A 24,216-nucleotide genomic window follows, 5' to 3' on the forward strand; every position below is an offset into this window, starting at 1 on the left:
GCAGTGGCACAATCTCAGCTCACTGCAACCTCCACCTTCTGGGTTCAAGTGATTCTCTTGTCTCAGTCTCCCTAGTAGCTGGGATTACAGGCGCCCGCCACCACGCCTGGCTAATTTTTGTACTTTTAGTAGAGACGGAGTTTCACCATGTTGACCAGGCTGGTCTCAAACTCCTGGCCTCAGGTGATCCGCCCACCTCGGCCTCCCAGAGTGCTGGGATCACAGACATGAGCCACTGTGCCTGGCCTAGTTTCTTAATTGAAGTAAAACAGTGAGATGGCATGCAGGGCTAATCATTAGCCCAGCAGGTAAGCACCATGGCTCTGCAGCCAGCTGCCTCCTTAGAAAGTGGGGTGTTGCCCCATGGAAGTGGTGGCATGCTCTTCTGGTAGCATTGTTGAAATGAAAACAGGTTCAGTCCTTGATCACTAGGCTTTTTATACCCAGGTACCTCTGGGGACTTGGCAGAGAGTTTGATCTCTGAGTGTCCAGGGGTTAACTTTCTACCTGAGAGTTGCACCCCATGCTTCTCCAGCACCTGCTCCTAACCAGGAAATTGGGGTAGACCAGAGCCCCAGTCTTCCCAGCAGCTCAGTGTTTCTTGCCCCGGAGCATCTGCCTTCATCACAGTGACTCTGAACACACTGCCATGGTGACATCTGGTAAACCTTAGGATGGCCATGGAAAACGACTCTTTGCCCTGTGTCTTCTTGGCTTCCCTTGCGTACAAGGATGAAGGAGGTGGTTTAACTTTATTTTTGTCCTTTACTTTTTAAGTCTAAAGTAAGTGCTTGAATCGGGTGGGTTTTTATTTTTTTGCTTTCTCACCCCTCAGGTTGGCCCCTAACTTGTCCTCTCACCCTCGTGTCAGCTGTTAGACACTGACTCAGTGGCTCAGAATATGAAAGGCTCAGGAAGTAGCATGCTGGCCCCACCTCCCTGTCCCCATACCTTAGCAGAGCAGCTGCCCAGCAGGGCCTCCTGCTCTTTCCCAAGAGTTTACTCCATCCATGGTGGGTGTCTTGGTAGGCCTGAGATACGAGAGGGAGTGCTGCTGTTACAAGAATTTACAGTTGTTCTCTTCAGCACAGAAATGCTGTAAATGGCCTCTTTCGATACTAGTTTATGAAGTTATAAGTGTCTGATGATTGTGCATCTTTGGTTTCAACAGCTACTCTGACCTACGACACTCTCCGGTTTGCCGAGTTTGAAGATTTTCCTGAGACCTCAGAGCCCGTTTGGATACTGGGTAGAAAATACAGCATTTTCACAGGTATCGGCCATGCTGGAGCCCACCCTGGTCTGACCGCTTGGCCTGCAGAAGCATTTTGTGATCACTGTTCTCTGCTAACTCTGCCATAACTTGTGACTTGCAAACTTAAGGCGTTGTGTGTGTGTTTTTCTTTTAAACAACCTCTAGAAAAGGACGAGCTCCTGTCTGATGTGGCATCTAGACTTTGGTTTACATACAGGAAAAACTTCCCAGCCATTGGTAAGTACTCTGTTTTATTACAGCGCGGGACAGAATATGTTTTTAGGAAGGAGGAAAACTTATGCTTGTAGATTTGACTTCAATATGCCACTGACGTCATTTGAATCTTCACAGCAATCCTGCTGAACTGAATTGGCCGAGGCCTCACGTGTAGTAGTGGCAAAGCTAGAATCCACGGCGCCTGACTCTAGGCCAGTGTGTTTTCAACTGCAAATCCCAGCTTATTACTGGAGCTGGAAATCAGTATCATGAGTTACGACCAACATTGTTTTAAATGCAGGACAGAATGGCATAGAAAGCAGTTTGTGTCCGCCACGGTCACGCAGCATGGCGCTTCAGGGATCTTCATTTTCGTTTGCATGTTTGAGTGTGTGTTCTGGGCCACAGCTGTACAATGTGTTTCTTACTTAGGTCCAGAATGTTTGGAAGCCATTCTCTGTAGCCCTCATCTTTTTTAGTATTTTCCACACTTAACCTGTGGGGAGATTTGAAGGGCCAGGTGAATGTGACATGTTTTTATGTAACACTAAGGTGCATTCTGTTAAAAGCCATTCATCATTGTTGTATACCCTGGAGCTGGAAGGAGATGGGGACTGGTTCTCAGCCTTGCCTCTCACCAGCGGAGAACTGAGGCCGGAGGTGAGGGCCAGGCTGGCGTCATGCTTCCTCAGTGCCGGGTCAGGGTTTGGTCCCTCTTCTAGGGGTGGTTTCATTCTTTATCCCGAAGTGAGGTGGAAGTCAAATAGCCACAACGGCTGGACATTGGAGAACACTGACGCGTAGGGACATACGACAGTGTCTCCTTAGGTTGATATTTAATGATACACCTTGTGAGATGTACCCTGGGAATATTGATATGTAATGATATATTTTAATGACATACCTTGTCAGATGTGCCCTGGGAATAGTTGCTCATTCCACAGTTTCCGCTTGTTTCGCAGCTGCGCTGAACCTGCTCTCTTGGCGGCCTTGGATGCAGGTTTGTCCCCAGCCTCCATCTCCTTCACAGCTACCCTGCCACGTGCTGGGAAGGAGAACAGGACTGGAGCGAAGCCTTTCTGGTTTGGCAGAGGCCTTTTGGAGGAGGTAGAGGCTGGGGATGAGCCTGCACATGAAGCAGCCCTGTCGCAGTTCTGAAGGGCAGTGTGCTGTGTTTCCTTCTTAGCCCCACAGAGATAATTTTTTAAAATTATTAATTTCATTTTTTTAATAGATGGGGTTTCGCTATGTTGCCCAGGCTGGACTTGAGCTCCTGGGCTCAAGCAGTTCTCCCTCCTCAGCCTCCTGAGTGTCTGGGACTACAGGTGCACACCACCACGCCTGGCTCTGAGATACGTTTTTATCAGCAGTAGAGCAATCAGCAGTGGAGCGAGGGTGACCATGGGCACTGCTGATTGGGTTGTTGGTGGGTGACGGCCACCACTACCCCAAGACACAGGGTTTATTGTCCTTGCCAGTGCATGGAGAAGCTGCCGGAAGCCCAGAGGTGGGCACAGGGCGAACCTTGTGGTCTGACCCCTGAATCTCTGCTTCTCACCCTGGTGTGCAGCCACCTAGCAGCCTCTTGTCTGCTGCACAGGTGGCCCTCTCTGTTGTCACAGCTGTGCAGTGGCCTTCCACTGGACCCCTGCTATGGGCTGGCAGTGTTTCCCACGTGCCTGTCACATGCCGCGCAGTTCCATGGTGCGTGTTGTCCATCTTTCTGGGCCCCAGGGAGTGGCCGTGAGGGCAGGGCCCGGGCACCTGTGCTGGAAGGGCTGAGTTGCTGCCCTTGCGGCCCTTCCTGTGCTCTCAGCAGCACTGGTTGTAATCAAGCGTTTGAATTTCTGCCTTTCTGATAATTGGAAAATGCGTTGTTTTGTTTAACTTTGCATTTTCTGGATGACTTACGGGGGTCAGTGTCTTCATATGTTTGTCAGACATTCCTTTTGCTCCGTGACTGACTTGTTCGTGTGTTTTGCCCATTTTGAGGAGGTTGTCGGGACATTTCACTCTCCAGTAAATGTGGCCCTTGGCGTTACTGAGTCCTAAGAGGTGTGTGTTGCCCCAGGTGGAGCTGATGGAGGAGGGAGTCGGTGCCTGTGGTGTGGGACTGACCGGCTGCCTCCTGCCAGTGGGCTTTTGGCCTGTGGGGCCATCTGGCCATGAGCACTTCTCTCTGTGTCTGCCACGACAGGGGGGACAGGCCCCACCTCGGACACAGGCTGGGGCTGCATGCTGCGGTGTGGACAGATGATCTTTGCCCAAGCCCTGGTGTGCCGGCACCTAGGCCGAGGTGAGTCACAGCCCTGGGGAGGGCTCATGGCCACGGTGTTCTCAGGAAGCAAAGGGGACTGTGGGGTCAGGGCTCTTTAGAGCAGACCACAGGTAAAACAGTAAGTAGAACTTGGGGGTTTCTTGAGTAATGAGCCACTTGTTTTTCTTGATTTAAAAAACTGACTTTAAAGAATGCTGATAAATCCGCATGGGCAACATGGCGAGACCCCGTCTCACAAAAAATACAAAAATTAGCCAGGCGTGGTGGCTCCTGCCTGTAGTCCCAGCTACTTGGGAGACTGATATGGAGAATTGCTAGAACCCAGGAGATGGAGGCTGCAGTGAGCTGAGATCGCACCACTGCACTCCAGCCTCTGCAACAGAGTTAGACCCTATCTGAAAAAAAAAAGAAGAAGAAGAAGAATGCTAATAAATGTTTTAAATTACTGAAACTGTTTTCTGTACAGATTTGTTTTGATAACTTGGCGTATATGTATTTGAAATCCTGGAGAACATGGGTTTTTACTTTTAAAAGATTCTGGGCTGGGTGTGGTGGCTCACGCCTGTAATCCCAGCACTTTGGGATGCCGAGGTGGGTGGGTCACGAGGTCAGGAGATCGAGACCATCCTGGCCAGCATGGTGAAACCCCATCTCTACTAAAAATACAAAAATTAGCTAGGCTTGGTGGCACGCGCCTGTAGTACCAGCTACTCGGGAGGCTGAGGCAGGAGAATCGCTTGAACCCGGGAGGTGGAGGTTGCAGTGAGCCGAGATCGCGCCATTGCACTCCATCCTGGGTGAGAGAGTGAGACTCTGTTTAAAAAAAAGAAAAAAAAAAAAGATTCTGAAAAAGGTTTGGATGCCATCTGTATCTTTAGTGTGAAAGTGAAAACTTGTTTCTCATATTTATGGTAGAGCTGACCTGTAATTTTTTTTCCAATAGATTGGAGGTGGACGCAAAGGAAGAGGCAGCCAGACAGCTACTTCAGCGTCCTCAACGCATTCATCGACAGGAAGGACAGTTACTACTCCATTCACCAGATAGGTGGGAGGCTGCAGAATGTGCCAGGCCCCACCCGGGCTGTCTGGAGAGGGTGGAGTGGTCGGTTTCCCCTCAGAGCTTTTCTGATGTCGTGGGATGTGGAGCAGGAGGCTGTAAACCTGTAAACACCGACCTCTGACCATCTGTGCGCTGCTGTCACATCACCCCCGTCCCACCCAGGCCCAGACCCTGGGCCTTGCCCTTCCTGCTGTCCATGCGGCTTGCAGTGCCTGGTGCTCGGCACAGTCTGGGGAAACTGGCCTCGCCCCATCAGTGAATCTGAATGCTCAGATTGAAGTGGAGTGAGTAAAGAAGAGCTGGCCTTTCTTGCAAGCAAGGCCAGCTTTTGAGCACTGTGTTTTCACTTATAGAAGGAAGTGGTCCCTTCATTTCCCCTCCTTTTCTAAGTTCATAGCGAAGGACAGTCCCCGAGACCTTGTTTGCCCCCTCACGCCTCCCCCGATCTTGTTGGGGCATCCTTCCGTCTGGAGGCTGGGTAGGGTGCTGTCCAGGCTTTCCTGTGATGTGTCTCCTGGCACCACGTGCCACCAGAGGTCAGGGCTGGGGGCGTTGGGATGGTCGGGGCGGGTGTGTGTTGCTAATGTGTATCTGTTCCCTGCAGCGCAAATGGGAGTTGGCGAAGGCAAGTCCATAGGCCAGTGGTACGGGCCGAACACTGTCGCCCAGGTCCTCAAGTATGTACTGCACTTCCACTGCCAAGCATGGGGCAGCAGGGATGTTCCCTGGGGGTTAAATTCTCCTTGAGCCTTCATGGCTACAGGAAATAAGGGGTCTCTAATTATTTACTTCATGGCCCTCAGAAGGTTTCTCAGCGATGACTGTGCCAAGAGGTCTTGTGAATAGGAATTTATGTTTTCTAACAAAATGAACACCGTAGTCCACATCCTGGCTGGCACATTGGACCCTTATTCTTTGCTGCATGTATCCACCTGTAATGGTGGCTTCTGATGGGGTGGGCAGCTGAAGCTAGTCTGCAGCCATCTGTGTGGGTGCCGGGCCCTTCCACCTCTGCAGGCTTGTTGGAGGCTGCCCTCCGCGGGCCTTGCCACCTGCCTTTCTCACTCTACCCGGAGACTCCCTGTAGCCTCGCTCACCTTCCCATACACCTCAGCGTCTGAAAGTGTGCTCTGCACCTGCTCCGCGCCTGCTTCCTTTCGCACCTCACTCAGCCCCATTGCGTGCCCGCCCCCCAGATTCCTCTGAGATGACCCTCCCTGCAGTTCCAGAAACTTGCCTGTGGTTTCAGCTTCGTGTCCACTCTTCATTCCTCTTGACCCATCCAGGGTCATTTGGTCTGATTCCATGTGTCCTGGCATCCCAGCATTTTTGGGGAGGCTCTGGCCAGTTCCCCCAGGACTTGTCCCCTCAGGGTCTCCTCCCCACTGGTCTGAGGGCCAGCGTCTCCCCAGCCTGTCTTCAGCCACGGCCCCCTTGAAGCCTCTCCTTCTGCATCTGCCTGTTCTGTATCCCACTCAAGGCCCTCAGGCATCCCACGTTCCACATTCCTGAAATGACCCTGTCTCCCCTCACCCACAGCCTGCTCCTCAGCATGGCAGTCACTGTCTCCACCCAGCTTTTCTGTCAGGTTCCCTGGGGTCCTGCACAAGTCCGTCTCTGCCACATCCCACGTCACCTGCGTCCCACGTCACCCCGTCCCACATCCCCAGCCTGCTGCTCCCTCTGTCTCTTGGGCCCGCCCTGTGTTTGGCGTGGCACCTGCTCAGTCCCTACTGCATGCCCTTCAGAGTCCTCTGTCCAGCAGCTCCCCAGCCCCCACCACACCCCTCCACTCACACTTCTCTTGCTGCTGCCTGGAGTGGCCCCACCAAGTCAGTGCAGTTTCTCTGGAAGCACCAGGCCACTGTTTCTCCTGGTCCTCTGCCCGCTCCCCACCAGCCCCTGCCCCTGTTGCTGGATGATCCTTCCCAACCTGCAAGTGCTGTGGCACCCAGGCACATGGATGGCTTCCAGCTGATTTGTCCCTGGACTCCAAGCTCAGGTCCAGCTGCTTATTCTGCATTTCCACCTGGGTATCTGTGTGCATGGTGACCTGACAGCCAGAGCCCGTGCTGGCCCCAGCCTGCTTCTCCTACAGTGGTCCTTCAGGTGCTCAAACCAAAATCTGGGATTGTTCTAGACCCCTCTTTCTTTTTGAGACGGAGTCTCGCTCTGTTGCCAGGCTGGAGTGTAGTGGCATGATCTCTGCTCAGAATCCCAAGTGATTCTCCTGCCTCGGCCTCCCGAAGTGCTGGGATTACAGGCGTGAGCCACCGTGCCTGGCCAGGACTCCTCTCTTTTTTCTTTTTTTTTTGAGACAGTCTAGTTCAGTAGCCCAGGCTGGAGTGCAGTGGTGCAATCTTGGGCTCACTGCTTCCTCCGCCTCCCGGGTCCCAGTTCAAGCAGTTCTCCTGCCTCAGCCTCCCCAGTACCTGGGATTACAGGCACCCGCCACCATGCCCAGCTAATTTTTTCAATTTTTAGTAGAGATGGGGTTTCACCATGTTGGCCAGGCTGGTCTTGAACTCCTTACCTCGTGATCCACCTGCCTTCGCCTCCGAGAGTGCTGGGATTACAGGCGTGAGCCACCGCGCCTGGCCAGGACTCCTCTCTTTCTTTTTTTTTTTTTTATTTTTTTTCCGAGACAGAGTCTAGCTCTGTAGCCCAGGCTGGAGTGCAGTGGTGCAATCTTGGGCTCACTGCTACCTCCGCCTCCGGGGTCCCGGTTCAAGCAATTCTCCTGCCTTAGCCTCTTCAGTAGCTGGGATTATAGGCACGTGCCACCATGCCCAACTAAGTTTTGTATTTTTAGTGGAGACAAGGTTTCACCATGTTAGCCAGGCTGGTCTTGAACTCCTGACCTTGTGATCCACCTGCCTCATCCTCCCAAAGTGTTGGGATTACAGGCATGAGCCACCGCTCCTGGCCAATTCCTCTTTATTTCAGTGGGCCCATTCAAAATATCAATTCCTCTTTCTTTCAGTGGGCCCATTCAAAATATGTCCAGACTCTGACCAGTGTTCATCCTTTCACTCCCTGTGCTGGTCCCAGCCCCATCTTCTTCTTTCTCGTTGATCTTCCTTCTCTCTTTGTCATCCTAGAGTCTCTTTAGCAAATAACAGCAGAGCCATCTGCATAAAACATATTGGCCACCACTCTGCCTTGAACCGCCCTGGCACTTTACTGCTGACTCAGGCGGGGCTCTACCCCACCTCCCTGGCATGACACCTTGTGCTCCTGGGACACACCAGCCTCAGGGCCTTTGCATGTGTGGTGCCTGGCACTTGGACCCTGTTCCCCCGACACCTGCCTGGGTTGCGCCCCATGTCTGCCCAGGTATCCTTTGGCACCAAGGGCTTCCCTGTGGCTACGTTAGTAGTGCCACTCCCCGTTCCTGCGTTACTGTTCTCTGCAGTGTTGACCACCGGCCCACGTGGCTGCTGCTTCCTTGTTTGCCCTCCGCCAGGTCAGCTTTGCCAGTGCTGCTGTGTCCCTTGTGTGTGGGTGCGTCTTCAGCACTGCATCTGGGCTAGAGGTGGGAGGAGGAAGGTGGTGTGGGAGTGGGGCGGGGAAGCAGGCTGTCCTCCCATTTTCAGCACTGCAGCTGGGCTGGAGATGGGAGGAGGAAGGTGGTGGGGCAGGGGGGCGGTGGGGGGCAGGCTGTCCTCCCAGTGTCCCCTCTGGGCTTGTGCATTGGGAGGGGCTCTGTGTGGTCACCCCAGTCCCCTGCTCCACCCCCACCCAGCTCCGCTCCACAGGTCTTGCATTCTGTCCCCGGGAGCACCAGGTCTTTGCTGCCTCAGGGCCTTTTCTATTGTTTTACCTTTTGTTGAGGTCCTCTGACCCCACCTCCACCAGACCTGAGATGAGATCAGAGTCCCGTTAGACTTTTGGCTGCAGAATCTGCCCTTCCCTCAGAACGGGAAATCCAAGGCCATGGTTCCTCCTCACTGGCGTGCACAGTTGTGCTTCCCACTAAGCTGCAGGTTTCTCTGTAAGGACTCAGATTACTTGGCTGTCAGCTCAGCGTGTTTGGTGGAGGGGAGAGCAGAGCAGAGCATGAAGGTGCTGGGAGGCCTGCCTCAAAGTTGGCAAAACCCACAGCGTCTCAGAGCTGCGTTCATGTTCTAGTTCCTGCCTCTGTGCCAGTGAGACCAGAAAACCAGGCCACTCAAAAGCCTCTTGCGTGTGCTCTCTATGAATGGAGGCTGGGGCAAGGGCAGGACCCCTGGGCCTCAGGCGAGAAGAAGCAGATTTACCCTCAGCTTTCTTCCTGTCTGTGGCATTGGCTGTGCCCCGGATTTTAGGAACCTTGGCCCTTCTCATCCGAGAAGCACCTCTAACACGAACACTCCTTCGCGCAGCTGTGGCTGCAAAGATGAACCGTCTTTGAATTGTACAAAAGCTTATGGTCATTCTCCTACTCTCTGTAGGAAACTTGCTGTCTTCGACACGTGGAGCTCCTTGGCGGTCCACATTGCAATGGACAACACTGTTGTGATGGAGGAAATCAGTAAGTGGCTCAGGGTTTCCATGGACAAGAAAGTTGAAATCACGGGCAACATACACACTTCCTTGCCTGAGTCCCCACGGGAGCCTCGGCGAGTGTTGTCAGTCGCCCCATGCCGTGCAGGTGCTCCGTGGGGCCTGTGTGCCAAGCCAGATGCACGGTGGCCTCGCTCTCCTATCCCGGCGGTCATACCAAGAGAGGAGAGCCCAGGCTGTCTGGAGGCCGTGACTTGGTATCTCACGTCGTGTTTTGTGTCTTGGTTACAAATCATTTGTGAAGGCCTGCTGTGCTTAGGCGCCCTCGTGTGGGAATTCTGGTGAAGTTATTTTGCGTGCCTTGATGTGCCACAGAGAGATGTAGCAACCATCTCTAGCTGCACCATCTCCAGCAAAGGCACGTCGTGAAGGCAGAGCTCTTTTCAGCTTTCTGGAAGAAAGGTCTGCTGCAACCCTGAAGGAACCTGGGCGTGGCAACATTTACATCTAGGAGGAAAATTGTGGCTCAGTTTTAACAAATGGGCTCATTGAGTGAGTTCCAAATTCATGTTTCACCTTCCATGATGTAGCCAAGCTGAGAACTCTTAAAAACGCCTCACCGCCTTTTTTACTCAGGGCCACCTTTTTCCCAGGGAACTTCTCAAAACTCCCTCAATTCCAATTTTATTGAAGTTCTACATGTAGGCTATTGCCTTGAATCCAGTTTTCCATAAGAAAGAGCTCATTTAGGCCGGGCGCGGTGGCTCATGCCTGTAATCCCAGCACCTTGGGAGGCCGAGGCGGGTGGATCATGAGGTCAGGAGTTCAAGACCAGCCTGGCCAACGTGGTGAAACCCCGTCTCTACTAAAAATACAGAAACTAGCTGGGCATGGTGGCACGTGCCTATAGTCCCAGCTACTCGGGAGGCTGAGGCAGAAGAATCGCTTGAACCTGGGAGGCGGAGGTTGCAGTGAGCCTTGATCACACCACTGCACTCCAGCCTGGCCACAGAGTGAGACTCCGTCCCCCCCCCCCCCAAAAAAAAGACCTCATTCAGAGCCACAGCCGTAACTGCGCACAGATTCACAGTGGGAGTGGGTCCTGCCCTGTGACTGTGGGTGTGCCAGGTCACCACACAGGTGTGTGCTGGGTCACAGACACGCCCCTTCCCTGCCTCTCCATTCTGTTTCTTCGTCGTCTGGCCATCCTCGGGGGCATCGTGACACAGCGGAGGGAGTGAGGCAGGACTTTATAAGGGAGAGAGAGGCTGGTTTCTGCAGCATTGAGAGCTTTGCCACAGCAGGCTCTCCTTCCAGGATTCTGTTCCTCAGAGACTTGAACTTGGGATCATAACCAAAGGGTGTTTGTTTCTTCCATCTGCCTTTTCCCTCCATTCTGTTTCTTGAAATTTTTATAAAACATTGGAAACACAGGAAGAGTACAAAGAAAGAGAAAAATTATTGATTTTACCACTCAGAAATAACTCATATGAGCATTTTTACATTCTTACTCTCAGTATTTCTCCTGTGCTTTTCAAAAACTTACATAGTTTCCTAAGTATTTTCTCCTGGCCATGAGTGACAGCATTGTAATTATTAACTGGCTACACAATATACTATTATACCTTAGTTCCCTGTTCACTGCCCCACCCTCCCTCCCGTGTCTGGGGAAATCACTTACCGCCTCGTTCCGCGCCCGTGCTCAGGATCTCACCAAGTCACACCTCAGTCCCTGGCCTCGGATTAGGGAGGCTGTTGCTGGGTGCAGTGGCCAGGAAGGCACAAGGGTCAGGGCTTCCTAGAACCTCCGTCCCTCTGGGTGCAGGTAGCACTGGTGGGAGTCTCGGGGGCAGCTTGACTGTGTGGACTCCAGCTCCGTCTCTTCAGGAGTCTCAGGGCTGCCCAAAGCAGTGCTGCTGAAATGTGGCTTGTCAGAGTGAGAGTGGGGTCAGGTCCTGGAAGAGCTTGAATCTGCATTTCCCAGCCCCTGAGGATGGCGGCTCCCGGGAGGATGTGGAGGCTGCCTGGTCTGACCGGCTTCGTCTCACTGCATCAGCTGCCTGAAAGGACACTGTTCCTCATAGGAGCATGTGGAAGGTGCCTGATGCCCCCATTTAGGAAGAAAGGCATCCACATCCAGCCAGCAAAGGCACTGGCATTGATGCACAAGGCTTGGGTTTCTGGGTTCCTGAGTGTGGCGTGGTGTTGTGAGGAGGACATCGGGGTCGTTCTGAATGACCCCTACCAAAAGCCCCAGGAGGGAGTAGTGGGGGGAGGGCAGGAAGCAGGCTGCTTTTTTCAGTTGTGCTGCTAAGAGTGCGCAAGGGAGGACGTCCGAGGAAGAAGTCCGCAAAGCCGAAGCTAGAGAAACAGACGGGTCCTTGGCCAAGCAAGGACTTTTCTTCTAGTTTCTCGGAACTGCTTGTGGAAGGAGCAGTTAGATAGGAGAAGACTGATGCCATTCAGAAATTCCACTAAAGCTTCTTCCTGCAGCGAAAGAGCTGCCTGACGGTGTTCCCACTCAGATTTTAGGTGAAGCCTGTGGGGTAAGGGGAGACCTTACTGCCTACAGTGTCCCCATCCCCCCCGCAACTCATCCTTCTGTCCACCCCCAGTCAAAGGCCAGCCAGGACATCCTTAGCATGCTCTTCTTGTCCTTAACGTTGATGGGCTTAGACCTTTCTAACGACAGTAGACAGAATGTCACTGAATGTAGGGAGGAAATACAGATTGGAAAACGTGTCAGTCTGGCAGTGAGGACAAATGACTCCAATGAAAGAAAAGTAAATACCAGAGCAAGCACAGTCAGAAACAGAGTGGGGAGGAGAATCACAACAGCTGAAACTCAACTCTCTGAGAGGCAGTGCAGCCAAATAGAGGCAGCTGAGAGCAGAGTGTGTGGATTAGAACTTTTCGGGAGAGTTGGCCACTGAAGGAGAAGGAGAAAATTCCCCTGAGTTGGTGAGAGTTGAGTCTTTAGAGCTAAAGACCCCCAAATTTTTTTTATCGGAAGTACTTAAACATACATGTTCCTGATAATATTTCCAAATTGCAGAAGTAAAGGGAAACTTCTCTAAACATCCAAATAATAGTATCACTACTAAGCTGCTTTGAAGAAAGGCAGTCTCAACTGGCCTGGGCATCTCATCTTTGTGCCACACCAAATGCTACTGGAAAATGTTTAGAATTCTGAGAAAAGACCTGGCTTCATGAGGTGAGAGTAGGTATGTGTACTGTGTAGTTGTCATTGATAGAGAAATATAAATTTTAAATGTGTTCAAAATATAAAGAGAACACGAGAAAATTTCAGGTGGTGGCAGGAATAGGCAAAAGCCCGTTGCACCCTGTTGACAGCAGGGTGTTTGTGACGTGGTAGGTCACACACTCAGTGCTGGGCTCTGGAGGCACAGAAGCAACCGGCCCAGCTACACATCAGCCCTTGAGCCGGTCCATGTGTTCGATCATATTCCTGAGACAGTAGGGTCTGTGCAGGTAACAAAGCACCAGTCAGCAGGAAACTGTCACCACCGGGAAGCCTTTCTATCAAAACATAACTTCAAAATCAGTAAAGTGGGCTGGGCGCGGTGGCTCACGCCTATAATCCCAACTTCAAAATCAATAAAGCGGGCCGGGCGCGGTGGCTCATGCCTATAATCCCAGCACTTCGGGAGGCCAAGGTGGGCAGATCACATGAGGTCAGGAGTTCAAGACCAGCCTGGTCAACATCGTAAAACCCCATGTCTACTAAAAAAAAAAAAAAAAAAAATTAGCTGGGCATGGTGGCACGCCCTCATAATCCCAGCTGCTCGGGAGCTGAGGCACGAGAATTGCTTGAACCTGGGAGGCAGAGGCTATGGTGAGCTGAGATCATGCCATTGCACTCCAGCCTGTGTGACACAGTAAGACTGTGTCTCAAAAAACCAAAACAACAAAAAATAATAAAGCAAAATATATAGAAAACAGAATAATTAACAGATTAGCTATGGAAAGATCAAAGCTACAGGGGACCCAGGTAACACAACAGGCAGAGTTTAGTAGATACGTGTCAAACCCTAGGTTGTGACAGCAGAGTGTGCCTGGGAATTTCTATGAAACTAATGCGGAATAAAATGAAAAAAGGACAAAACCCTGCTGCCTGGAAATGTGAAACCTCAAAAAAGTCAAGTGTAGAGACCGTAACTATGTATCTGAACCTGATGTGTACAGAACTCAGAAGAAAACCTGTGTACCTTCAATACTAGTATATGGGTTCTTTTACAAAGTGAAAATTAATGAAATAAGCATACAACTCAAGAATTCGGAAAAAGCAAAATTAACTGAAGAAACCAAAGAATAATATTAAAGACAAATACAGAAATTAATGATTTAAAGGAAGAAACGTATTAGGCCAGGTGTAGTGGCTCATGTTTGTAATCCCAGCACTTTGTGAGGCTGAGGCAGGAGGATTGCTTAAAGCCAGGAATTCAAGACCAGCCTGGGCAACATAGCCAGACGTCTTTTTTTTTTTGGAAACAGTCTTGCTTTGTCGCCAGGCTGGAGTGCAGTGGTGGCACGATCTTGGCTCACTGCAATTTCTGCTGCCCAGGTTCAAGTGATTCCCCTGCCTCAGCCTCCTGAGTAGCTGAGGCTACAGGTGCATGCCACCACACCTGGCTAATTTTTTGTATTTTAGTGGAGATGGGGTTTCACCATATTTCACCATGTTGGCCAGGATGGTCTTGATCTCCTGACCTCATGATCTGCCCACCTCGGCCTCCCAAAGTTCTGGGATTACAGGCGTGAGCCACCGTGCCTGGACCTCATTCTATAAAATATTTTAAAAATAAATTTTAAAATTAAATTTATTAGAACTAACACATACTAGAACGGGCTCTTTGAAGCAATAACATATATGTTTAAAAAAAATCAAAGTTAAAATCCCTCCCTTGGCTAAGCACTGTGGCTCCTGCCTGTAATCCTAGCACTTTGGGAGGCAGAGGCAGGCAGATTGCTTGAGTCCAGGAGGTTGAGACCAGCCGCCTAGGTAACATGGTAAAACCTCATCTCTACAAAAAAACAAAACAAAACAAAAAAACTAGCCGGACATGGGGGCATGTACCTGTAGTCCCACCTACTTGGGAGTCTGAGGTGGGAGGATCCCATGAGCCTGGGAGGTTGAGGCTGCGGTGAGACATGATTGCACCACTTCACTCCGGCATGGGTGACACAGTAAGACCCTGTCTCAAAAACCAACCAAACAGAAACCCAAACAACTCCCTTAAGGCTGGGCATGGTAGCTCCTACCCATAATCGCATCTCTCAGGGAGGCTGAGTTGGAGGATTGCTTGAGACCAGCCTGGACAACTCCCTCTCTATAAGAAACAGAAAAATCAGGCCAGGCACATGGCTCATGTCTGTAATCTCAGCACTTTGGGAGGGTGAGGCGAGCAGATCACTTGAGGTCAGGAGTTCAAGACCAGCCTGGCCAGTGTGGCAAAACCCCGTCTCTACTAAAAATACAAAAATTAGCTGGGCGTGGTGACACACACCTGTAATCCCAGCTACTGGGGAGGCTGAGGCAGGAGAATTGCTTGAGCCCAGAAGGCGGAGGTTGCAGTGAACCGAGATTATGCCACTGCACTCCAGCCTGGACAACAGAGAATCGGCTTCGAAAAAGAAAAATCAGTGGGGCACAGTGGCCCACACCTGTTGTTCCAGCTACTCGGGAGGCTGAGGCGGGAGGACTGCTTAAGCGCAGGTGTTTGAGGCTGCAGTGAGCTGTGGTTGCGCCACTGCCCTGCAGCCTGGGTGACAGAGTGAGACCCCGTCTCTAAAAGAAATTTAAAAATTTCTGTCTCAGAATCCTTGTTTTCCAGCTCTCTGTTTTGAGAAATTTGAGTCCTACAAAAAAGTTCAGTGAGTCATGGCCACAAACCCTCCACCTAGATCCACCAATTGTGTTTTGACACACTTGATTTTTATGAGCAAGCCTCCTACGAATGAGAGTGTTCCTCAGAGCCACACAGCCTCATCACCACAAAAGAGGTGACGCCACGACTCACCAGGGTCTGTCTTGGCCCCTTGCTGTCCAGGGAACAACCCGTGCCGCTGATTTGTGTTCCTGGTTGAGGGTCCGGTGCTGTGTGTATATAGTTGTGATGTCTTTCTAGTCTTTAATTGAGAAGGTTCTGCCTCTTTGTTGTGGTTGTTGCTGCTTTGTGGCATTTTTGACGAGTTCAGGTCAGCTGACCATCCCACACGCTGGATTTGTCTGCTTCCTCACAGTTGGGCTTGGGTTGAGCCTGTGGCTGAGAGTAGCCTCTGGGTGGCAGTGTCCTCTGTTATCCCATCCGGGGCCTGCAGTGGGACACTATGTCAGATCCCCGGAGATGGGGTCTTTTTTCCTTTGTAATTAATGAATAATCCAGTGGTGACGCTGAGCGTGTCCTGGGGAGCTGTGTGACTCCTGCCTGATAATGGTGGTTTTTCTAGCCTGTCCTTTCCTTTCACGTTTATTGGTTGGCGTTCTTGAGAAGAGCCGCCTTTTCTCCCATCACTTAGTGTGCAGTGTGCTACCTGTCACCTGTCACCTGTCACTGTCACCTGTCTGTCACTGTCACCTGTCACTGTCCATCTTTTTGATGCTTGACAGTTCCACCTTTGGCCGGTGGCCACCTCAGTCTGGTGGTGTCTTTTGCTGTGTTCTGGCGTTTTTCGTTTATGTTTTGAGGCCTCCGTTATGTTTTGGGTTAAGCAGATGCTGCAGGCACCTCTGAACATTCCCTGCCTGGCCCTGGAATCAGCCTGGGTCCTCTGAGTGGGGAGTGGTGTTGAGAAACCTCGATCTAGACGTCGGGCATGCTCCATGCTCCCAGAGTGTCTTCTCCCATCACCGCACCCTCCGGTTGATGTGTCCTCCGGACCATTGACTCACGGGTGTGTGTAGGCAGAAGGGGTGGGAGCAAGGAAAGGGGTTGCTGAGGAGGCCCGGAGGGAGCGGGTTCTGGCTGTGCTGGCACTAGCCAGGCTGGCGGGCTGCGTGGGTACAGGCTGGCGGGCTGCGTGGGTACAGGCTGGCGGGCTGCGTGGATACTTCTGTGATTTTCCTCTGAAGTGCACGTGGCTTTTTCTTGCACTGTTTTGTGTGTGTGCTTTATTTCACAATAAAACTCTTTAATTACGTATGCATAGAAAATATTTCTTTTTTCTCTGGGTGGCAAGATTATGAAAAAATTTTCTTACGCTTTTCTATATTTTCCAAGTTTGAATTTCACTGTAAGCACCTGGCTTTGTCCTGCCCTTTTTCTGTTACACAGTCATCATTTGCTTGCTTGTTGTGGGAGCACTTTTGCGCAGGTCTGCTTGGTTAGTGAAAGCATGTCTCCCTTTCTAGGAAGGTTGTGCAGGACCAGCGTTCCCTGTGCAGGCGCCACTGCGTTTCCTGCAGATTCCGACCGGCACTGCAACGGATTCCCTGCCGGAGCTGAGGTCACCAACAGGCCATCGCCATGGAGACCCCTGGTACTTCTCATTCCCCTGCGCCTGGGGCTCACGGATATCAACGAGGCCTACGTGGAGACGCTGAAGGTGGGTCCTGCCGTGCGGCGCTTGCCCTGAGTCCCCGTCCCCTTCTCCCAGTTCTTAGTCACTTTCAGCGCATCATCGTCATGTGGCCACTTGTGCAGCCGGCTCTCGGGGGAGGGGTAAACAACCCTGGTTTACACCGTTTCCCAAGGGGTGAGTGGGCGTGAGGCACGTCCATCAATAGGCACGTGCTGCTTTGGTTCTGCAAGTGTCAAGGCGAGTGTCGAGGATGAAAGCATGAGGCGCTTGCAGGGGGTCCTCGGAACTAGGTGCCACTCCTCGGCCTGACGGGGAGCCCTGCCCCCTCCCGGGTCTCCACTGTGCCCCAGGAATGCCCGCCCCACTCCCCCACAGCCCTCTTGGCCTGAGGTCCCTTTGGAGGGTGGGTTGGCCTGTGAGGAAGGGAAGTGTGGGCAGGGCCTGGGGATGGGCAGGGCTCTGTGAGGAGCTCCAGCCACAGGCTCCCCCATGTCATGAAAGCAAAAGGGGGCGGGGCGCGGTGGCTCATGACTGTAATCCCAGCACTTTGGGAGGCCAAAGCAGGCAGATCACGAGGTCAGGAGTTCGAGACCAGCCTGGCCAACATGGTGAAACTCCGTCTCTACTAAAAATATAAAAATTAGCTGGGCATGGTGGTGCGTGCCTGTAGTCCCAGCTACTCAGGAGGCTGAGGCAGGAGAATCTCTTGAACCCAGGAGGCGGAGCTTGCAGTGACCCGAGATCATGCCATTGCATTCCATCCTGGGTGACAGAGTGAGGCTCCATCTCAAAAAAAAAAAAAAAGCAAGCAGAAGGGAAAACCATCCTTTCCTCAGGTAACTCAAATTTTAGACCGAGGCGTCACATTTGTATGGAACTGAAATGTGGCTTCCTGTTAAAATTATTCAGTTGTCTGAACTTGGCCCCTCCGTCCAGCCTTCTGCCCATCCTGTGGGGTCTCATCTGCCCCCACACATAGGCCCCGTCTCCATTGCTTCTGCCCTGTCAGGTCAAAGCACTCAGCAGGGCCACCTCCCGCACCCCTGCTCACATCTCCTGCCAGGCCCCCTCACTCCCAGCCTCCCCAAAGCCCACCTCTGACATGAAGCTTCCCTGAGCTGAGCCTGCAGATTGGGTTTCTTGTGCCTGTGGGATGTCCTGTGGTCTTTCCTGGACAGTAAGCTCTTTGGTACCATGTCCCCTCCTGTCCCCTCTTGTGTCACCCAGTTGGGCCTCAGCAGGCCCTTGGGCCCCCTATGGCAGTGGGTGGGGGGACCGTCTGCTCCCACCTGGGACCTGTGCTCAGTCCCCCGCCCCTCCACAGCACTGCTTCATGATGCCCCAGTCCCTGGGCGTCATCGGAGGGAAGCCCAACAGCGCCCACTACTTCATCGGCTACGTTGGTGAGTCCAGGGTTCCCACCGTGTCCCTGTGGGCCTGTGCCTTTTAAGGGCATTCCATGAGCAGGTCCCACACCCCAGGTGGCCACTTGAGGCCACTGGTGGAAAAGCAGCATGCCCTGAGGGGGGCGGTTCATTTTCAGCCTGGTCGCGGGCGGCCTCCTGTGTGCCCCTTTCCCTGATGGTCTGGTGCCCTCGGCTCCCTCCCCACCTCCTGCCCACTGCTTCTCAGTGTGATGTGGGTGCAGTGGGTCTGAAACGCGGCCTCCTCTGTCCGTTTCCTCTGCGGGCTCGGCCGCCCACCTGCCCGCCTGCCCCATCCTCCCAGGTGAGGAGCTCATCTACCTGGACCCCCACACCACGCAGCCAGCCGTGGAGCCCACTGACGGCTGCTTCATCCCGGACGAGAGCTTCCACTGCCAGCACCCGCCGTGCCGCATGAGCATCGCAGAGCTTGACCCGTCCATTGCTGTGGTACGTGGCGGCCACCTGCGCACACAGGCATTTGGTGCTGAATGCTGTTTGGGAATGACGAGGAAAACTTTCGGATTTTTGCTTTTTTTTTTCAGCATGTTGGGATAAGTACTGTGTTCACGTGGTTGGGAATCTGAAGGGTGTAAGAGCCGGAACTGTGTCCTTGCACCCTCACGTCCCTCCCCCAGGCACCACCTCCTGCGCAGCCTTCATGGCCTTCGAGTGGCCCGGAGAGCATGTGTCTGGATGTGAGCGTGTGTGGGCGCGTGCTGAGTGTGCATGGATGAGTGTGAGCCATGGTGAGTGTGTCCGCCTCACACCTAAACATTTAAACACACAGGCGGCCCCTCCACCCACCCACCCCTGCACCACCTTCGTCACACCCACATTTAAACACACAGGCGGCCCCTCCACCCACCCACCCCTGCACCACCTTCGTCACACCCACATTTAAACACACAGGCGGCCCCTCCACCCACCCACCCCTGCACCACCTTTTGTTTTCCGGAGGCTCTGACTTGACCTCTCTGGAGGATTTCCTAAGAACGAGCTTCCCTGTTTTTCCATTTTGATGACCTAGTTGTGATTTTTGGTGTGTGATTTATGCAGACCTGCCTGCCCTCAAATATATTTGATGGGGAAAGAAGCCAAAAAACCCCCCTAGAAATCATGAATGACGGTGACATGCTCAGGGAAGCAGTTAACCAAATGGGGGGCTTTGTTGTGGATGCTCCGCCCCATTTAGGAGGAAGAAGGCAGATCTGGGCCTGAAATGGGACGGTCTCTGAGCTGTGGCACAGCCCCAGAGTGCACACCACGCTCCATGCACCTCCTGGGCAGGGTGGCAGTAGTGGGGAACATGGGCTGGAGCTCTGTGGCTCACACTTTTTGTTTGTTTGTTTGTTTTTGAGACGGAGTCTCGCTCTATTGCCCAGGCTGGAGTGCAGTGGTGCGATCTCGGCTCACTGCAAGCTCTGCCTCCCAGGTTCACGCCATTCTCCTGCCTCAGCCTCTCGATTAGCTGGGACTACAGGTGCCTGCCACCACGCCCGGCTAATTTTCTGTATTTTTAATAGAGACGGGTTTTCACTGTGTTAGCCAGGATGGTCTTGATCTCCTGACCTCATGATCCACCCACCTCGGCCTCCCAAAGTGCTGGGATTACAGGCGTGAGCCACCGTGCGCAGCCTGGCGCACACTTCTTACCAGAACCTAGTCACGAATTCGTCTAGCTAGAATTAAGTATGTTTGTTACTGTAAACGCGGCTTGGTGGCTTACAGTGATTGGCACTCTAACAGTCAGGTCAGGCTAGAGAGCCAGCCACCGCAGACAGAGGAGTGGACGCGTGAACGTTGAGGAGTTGAGACCAAAGGGGCCACCTGGTGGGATAACTGTCCTCACCCGTGAGGAGGAGGAATGTCCCCTGTCCCCGGGGGAGAGTGCTCCTACACCGGCGCCGAGGCGGCAGAAACGGTGTCTTCAGGGGAAGAGAGTGCCCAGTTTGAGCTTCTCCTCCCATTTCGTTTCCTTTTATGTTAACATCTGCGCATCTGGCAGCGTTGAGAATTCCTAGTGACTGTCATTACAGGCGGCAGCTTTAAGGATGTGATTGCCGGTGACCCTTGGCGGGTCCCCGTCTCCTGGCCCCTCAGCAGGAGGCTCCCTGTGTCACGGTGTCCTTGGGCAGTTCTCGGTGGCCTTTGCCGCCAAGCTTCCAGGGAGACGCTGGGCGAAGGCTGAGACCCAGCGGCCCTGCCTCACAGTCGCAGAGAGAAGAGCTCTCCACTTGGCCCTAACTCATAACCTGCCTCAATCCCGGAACACTCGGTGAGGTTTAAGAGATGCACACCACGTAACATCTCATGGGCGAATCAAGGCACAGCAATGCAGTGGAGCCCGAGGGGAGCCAGGCACTGGTGCAGGGGGCCATGCACAGGGCACCCTCGGAGCTCCGTTCCCGGCCACAGGAGCCAAGGCAGGCTGGAGCGTCCAGCACCTGCATGCTGGGGGCCTCTGCTGCGCCACTGGCAGTGGGAATGGAAGCCCCCGCCTCTTAGGTGACTGCAGATGGGGGTGTCCTGTTCTGCTCATCATCATTTCGTTTTAGGGGTTTTTCTGTAAGACTGAAGATGACTTCAATGATTGGTGCCAGCAAGTCAAAAAGGTTTGTAGCCACCCCACACCCGCAGCCGAGCTGAGCCACCCAGGGAGACAGGCAGCGGGGCGTGCAGGGGTCGAAGGCCTGCGTCCAGGTCTCAGGCAGCCTCACTGGGCCATGGGGAGCTTTGTCCCGCCTGGCACAGCTATGTAGTTGAGCAGGGTGGGGCGTCCTGGATTGCCCATCTGGCAACACAGTTAACAACCCTGGGGACGGATGTTGCGTGTTGACTTTAGAATGGGATTTCCAGTGTCCTCATCCGTCTCCTGTTGAGATGGGGGTGGTGATGGGGTGCTGAGCTACGCTGGCCTAGTGCGTGTGGCCCACCCCCCTCTGCCGTTGTGGTCAGACTGTGTTGTGTGTTGATCACCACACTGGGTTCTCGTGTAGCCTTTAGTGTGGAAGCTGCCTCTGTTTTCTCATCAGTGAGATGGGATGACAGTCAGGTTTGTCCGCTGGCTGTGGCCGGCTGGCCCCTTTCTCTTAGCCGCAGCAAGCACTGGGGTGAGGCTGCACCTAACGGCCGTGTCTCACTAACAGCTATCTCTGCTCGGAGGTGCCCTGCCCATGTTTGAGCTGGTGGAGCAGCAGCCTTCACATCTGGCCTGCCCCGACGTCCTGAACCTGTCCCTAGGTGAGAGCTGCCAAGTCCAGGTGGGGTCCCTCGGAGGTACGATCTGTGCCCTTGCTTCCCCAGTCCTGGCCCCCTTGGTTTTGACCATTAAGGTGTGTGTGAGCCTGAGCCGTGAGCACTTGGAAGTGGTTCGCCTGTGAGACCAGGTATGGAGTGGAGCGTCCCCTCCTCCAAGCTTGCGCCCAGCAGCCCAGGACACACCTCGTCTTCCCCACCAGCGCTGCCTGCCCGGGCACTGTGGAGCTGGGTGTGCTCCCATGGAGTCCTCAGGGCTCTGGAGCAGACAGAACATGCAGGCTCTGTGGTGACGCAGTCCTGGGTGGGGGACTGGTTCACTTGGGCACCACTGGCCATGGGTGGCATAGACCCCTTGGGCCACGGCCAGTGTGCCGCAGGAGCCGGCCTGGGCTCATGCAGTGAAGTGAGTGGCCGTGAGCGCGTCCTCCTCATCCCTGTCTCCCTGTGGGAAACTCTACAAACAAGGCAATGGCAATGGAACCACTCCTGATGACCACGAGGGTCAGACGCGGGACAGAGGCCCCTCAGGCCTGAGATTGTGCCGGCCGCCCCCTGCCCTCCTCACCCTGCCCTGCTCCTCTTCTCTGCTCCCTCCCCCCATATTCGCAGGTCTGCACAACCCCCGGACCTGTTCACACCCGCATGGGGACAGCTGTCTGTGGGCTGCAGAGCAGGCACTGCTCAGTCTGCCCCACGCCAAGGGCACTTGACTCACACCCAGGTGGCCCCCCCAAGATGCCTGATGCGCTATGTCCTGTTCCTTCTAGATTCTTCTGATGTAGAGCGACTGGAAAGATTCTTCGACTCAGAAGATGAAGACTTTGAAATCCTGTCCCTTTGAAGATCCTGGGGTCGGGGGTGGCACCTGTGAGAGCCTGGGGCTCCTGGTGCCGCTGCGTTTCATCCATCCCGCCCGCTCGCCTGCCGAGGGCTGCGCCCCGTGCTGCCTCCCCCCAGAGGGCCACCCGCTGTGCTTGTGGACTGAGGCTGCGCTGCCCGGGAGGCCTTACTGCTTGGTGTCAGACTGCCCAGCTCAGAGTGCCCGTCAGGGCCTGTGCATCCGCACGCGGAGCCGTCTGTTAGGAGCTTCCAGAGCGTTCTCTCGACACTGCCAGCCCCGTGTTAGCGCCTGGGCCTCAGTCCCACTTGCTCCCAGGCGCCGGTTCTGTGGTTGGTTTGGAATTAAAGTCCTGTTTGAAGTTGTCAGACACAGACATGAATTTCTGGGGCGCTCCCTGAGTCAGAGTCTCAGAAGACCTGTGCAGGCTGGCGTGAGAGGAGCGGCAGCCACACTGCGGCCCCACGCCCAAGGACTGGGCTGCTCTCGAGGGGGACGCGCCCACCGCTGTGTCCTCTCTGCCCAGCCTGGCTTACCAAGGGCTACCTCAGTGGGAGATGAGGTTGGAGGAACGAAGGCAAGGTTCCTCCTTGCTTTGGGGAGAAAAGTATTCAGGAAGTGGGTGTGTGGGAAACCTGAAGATGGCGTGCACAGGACACGGCATGGGCGGCCTGGGCAGAAGGGTGGCTGGCTGTCCTGGAGCTGCTGCTGGAACCTGCCCTCAGAGTGTCCCTTTCCAGTGCTGCGGCATTCTATGGCAGCTTCCCCAGGTGTGACGGGTGGGGCGGGGCCTCCACCTGTGACAGTCAGGCTTGAGGGTGGACGGCGTGCCTCTCCCAGGAGCCTTCCCCATGTCCTTGCCTTGCTGAGAATTGCCCTCCCATGCCGCTGAGGTGTTAGGTGGTTTAGGGCCAAAAGGGGAAAACCACTTGAGTCTTGTGGTGTGTGGTGGGCAGACACCACAGGGTGGCATCACCTGGTGGCATTTCCAGAACCTCAGCCCCGATTCCAGCACCCACCACCGCCTGACCCTGTGTAACCTGCTGTCCCGGGTCCCAGAGTGCACTCTGACCCGCTGCTCTGCTGCCTGTCCTGGGAAAGTAGCTTTGCCCCACTAGGAAATGTAAACAGGAGGGCTTGGGGAGCGTGGGCACCTTTCTCATGAGCAGCTACTGCGGCGTTGGCAGGACTTGCTGCTGCTGCTGCTGCTTGTGTAGGTGGGGGAGCCGGAGATCCCTGAGGACACGCGCCGGACACTCGGCACTGACCGGCCCACCTGGTAGCAGAGGACACCCCCAGCCCCCCAAGCATTGAAGACATAGTGTATTTCCTCGTATCCTTTCTCCCTTGGGTGTAGTTGGGGTGGGGAAGCAGGGAAGGCTGGTGCGATCTCCATTCCTTGGGCTCTGCGTCCGAGTTCATGGTGCGCTGCTGTGCTGGGAGCTGCAGTGGGAATGTGTGGGACACCTTGACCAAAGGGGAGTTTTGTCTTGTGTGTTTTGAAAAAGGCTTAATGAAGAGAATGTTGTTCATTCTTAGTAGTATAGTTTGCAATTATTAATGGCAAATAATAAGTTTCAGTAGAAAACAAACCTTGTGTCTATTTTTTCCTTAAGTTATAATTGAATGTGAGTTCCAGAAAAAAAATAAGTGAATGTTTCAGCCCGTTCACACGTAAAGGATGTGGCTGCCTGCGTGGCGGGCTGTGGGGGCCTGAGCAGGTCTGTCCCCAGCCCTGGCGGGGGGCCTGTCCTGCCTGCAGCCTGTCTCTCTACCAGCCGTGGCATCGGCTGCCTCATACAACCCTAGAAGGAAAAAGTGCAAGGAAAATAGGATTTTAGGAAAGTAAAATGGCGG

General features: G+C 53.7%; 1 protein-coding gene across 5 annotated transcripts in view; it reads left to right on the forward strand.

The window, feature by feature from the left end:
* Window positions 1-23,951, forward strand: part of ATG4B (autophagy related 4B cysteine peptidase) — a 36,666-nt gene extending 12,715 nt beyond the window's left edge. For 2 of the 5 annotated variants that reach the window (XM_031007177.3, XM_055380011.1), the window contains exons 2-13: window positions 1,172-1,273; window positions 1,421-1,492; window positions 3,669-3,767; window positions 4,693-4,794; window positions 5,414-5,486; window positions 9,243-9,322; window positions 16,667-16,860; window positions 18,161-18,239; window positions 18,565-18,710; window positions 20,819-20,875; window positions 21,410-21,503; window positions 22,289-23,951. In XM_031007177.3, the coding sequence (XP_030863037.1) occupies window positions 1,172-1,273; window positions 1,421-1,492; window positions 3,669-3,767; window positions 4,693-4,794; window positions 5,414-5,486; window positions 9,243-9,322; window positions 16,667-16,860; window positions 18,161-18,239; window positions 18,565-18,710; window positions 20,819-20,875; window positions 21,410-21,503; window positions 22,289-22,362 (1,172 nt within the window). In that variant the 3' untranslated portion in view covers window positions 22,363-23,951. Of the gene's footprint in view, window positions 1-1,171; window positions 1,274-1,420; window positions 1,493-3,668; window positions 3,768-4,692; window positions 4,795-5,413; window positions 5,487-9,242; window positions 9,323-16,666; window positions 16,861-18,160; window positions 18,240-18,564; window positions 18,711-20,299; window positions 20,539-20,818; window positions 20,876-21,409 lie in introns of all 5 variants that reach the window. The other 3 variants (XR_008677575.2, XM_031007178.3, XM_031007176.3) reach the window with 3 other exon arrangements.
* Window positions 23,952-24,216: the final 265 nt, after the last annotated feature.

Source organism: Gorilla gorilla, chromosome 11 (genome assembly GCF_029281585.2).
Source record: "Gorilla gorilla gorilla isolate KB3781 chromosome 11, NHGRI_mGorGor1-v2.1_pri, whole genome shotgun sequence".
In the NCBI taxonomy this organism is placed as follows: domain Eukaryota; kingdom Metazoa; phylum Chordata; class Mammalia; order Primates; family Hominidae; genus Gorilla; species Gorilla gorilla.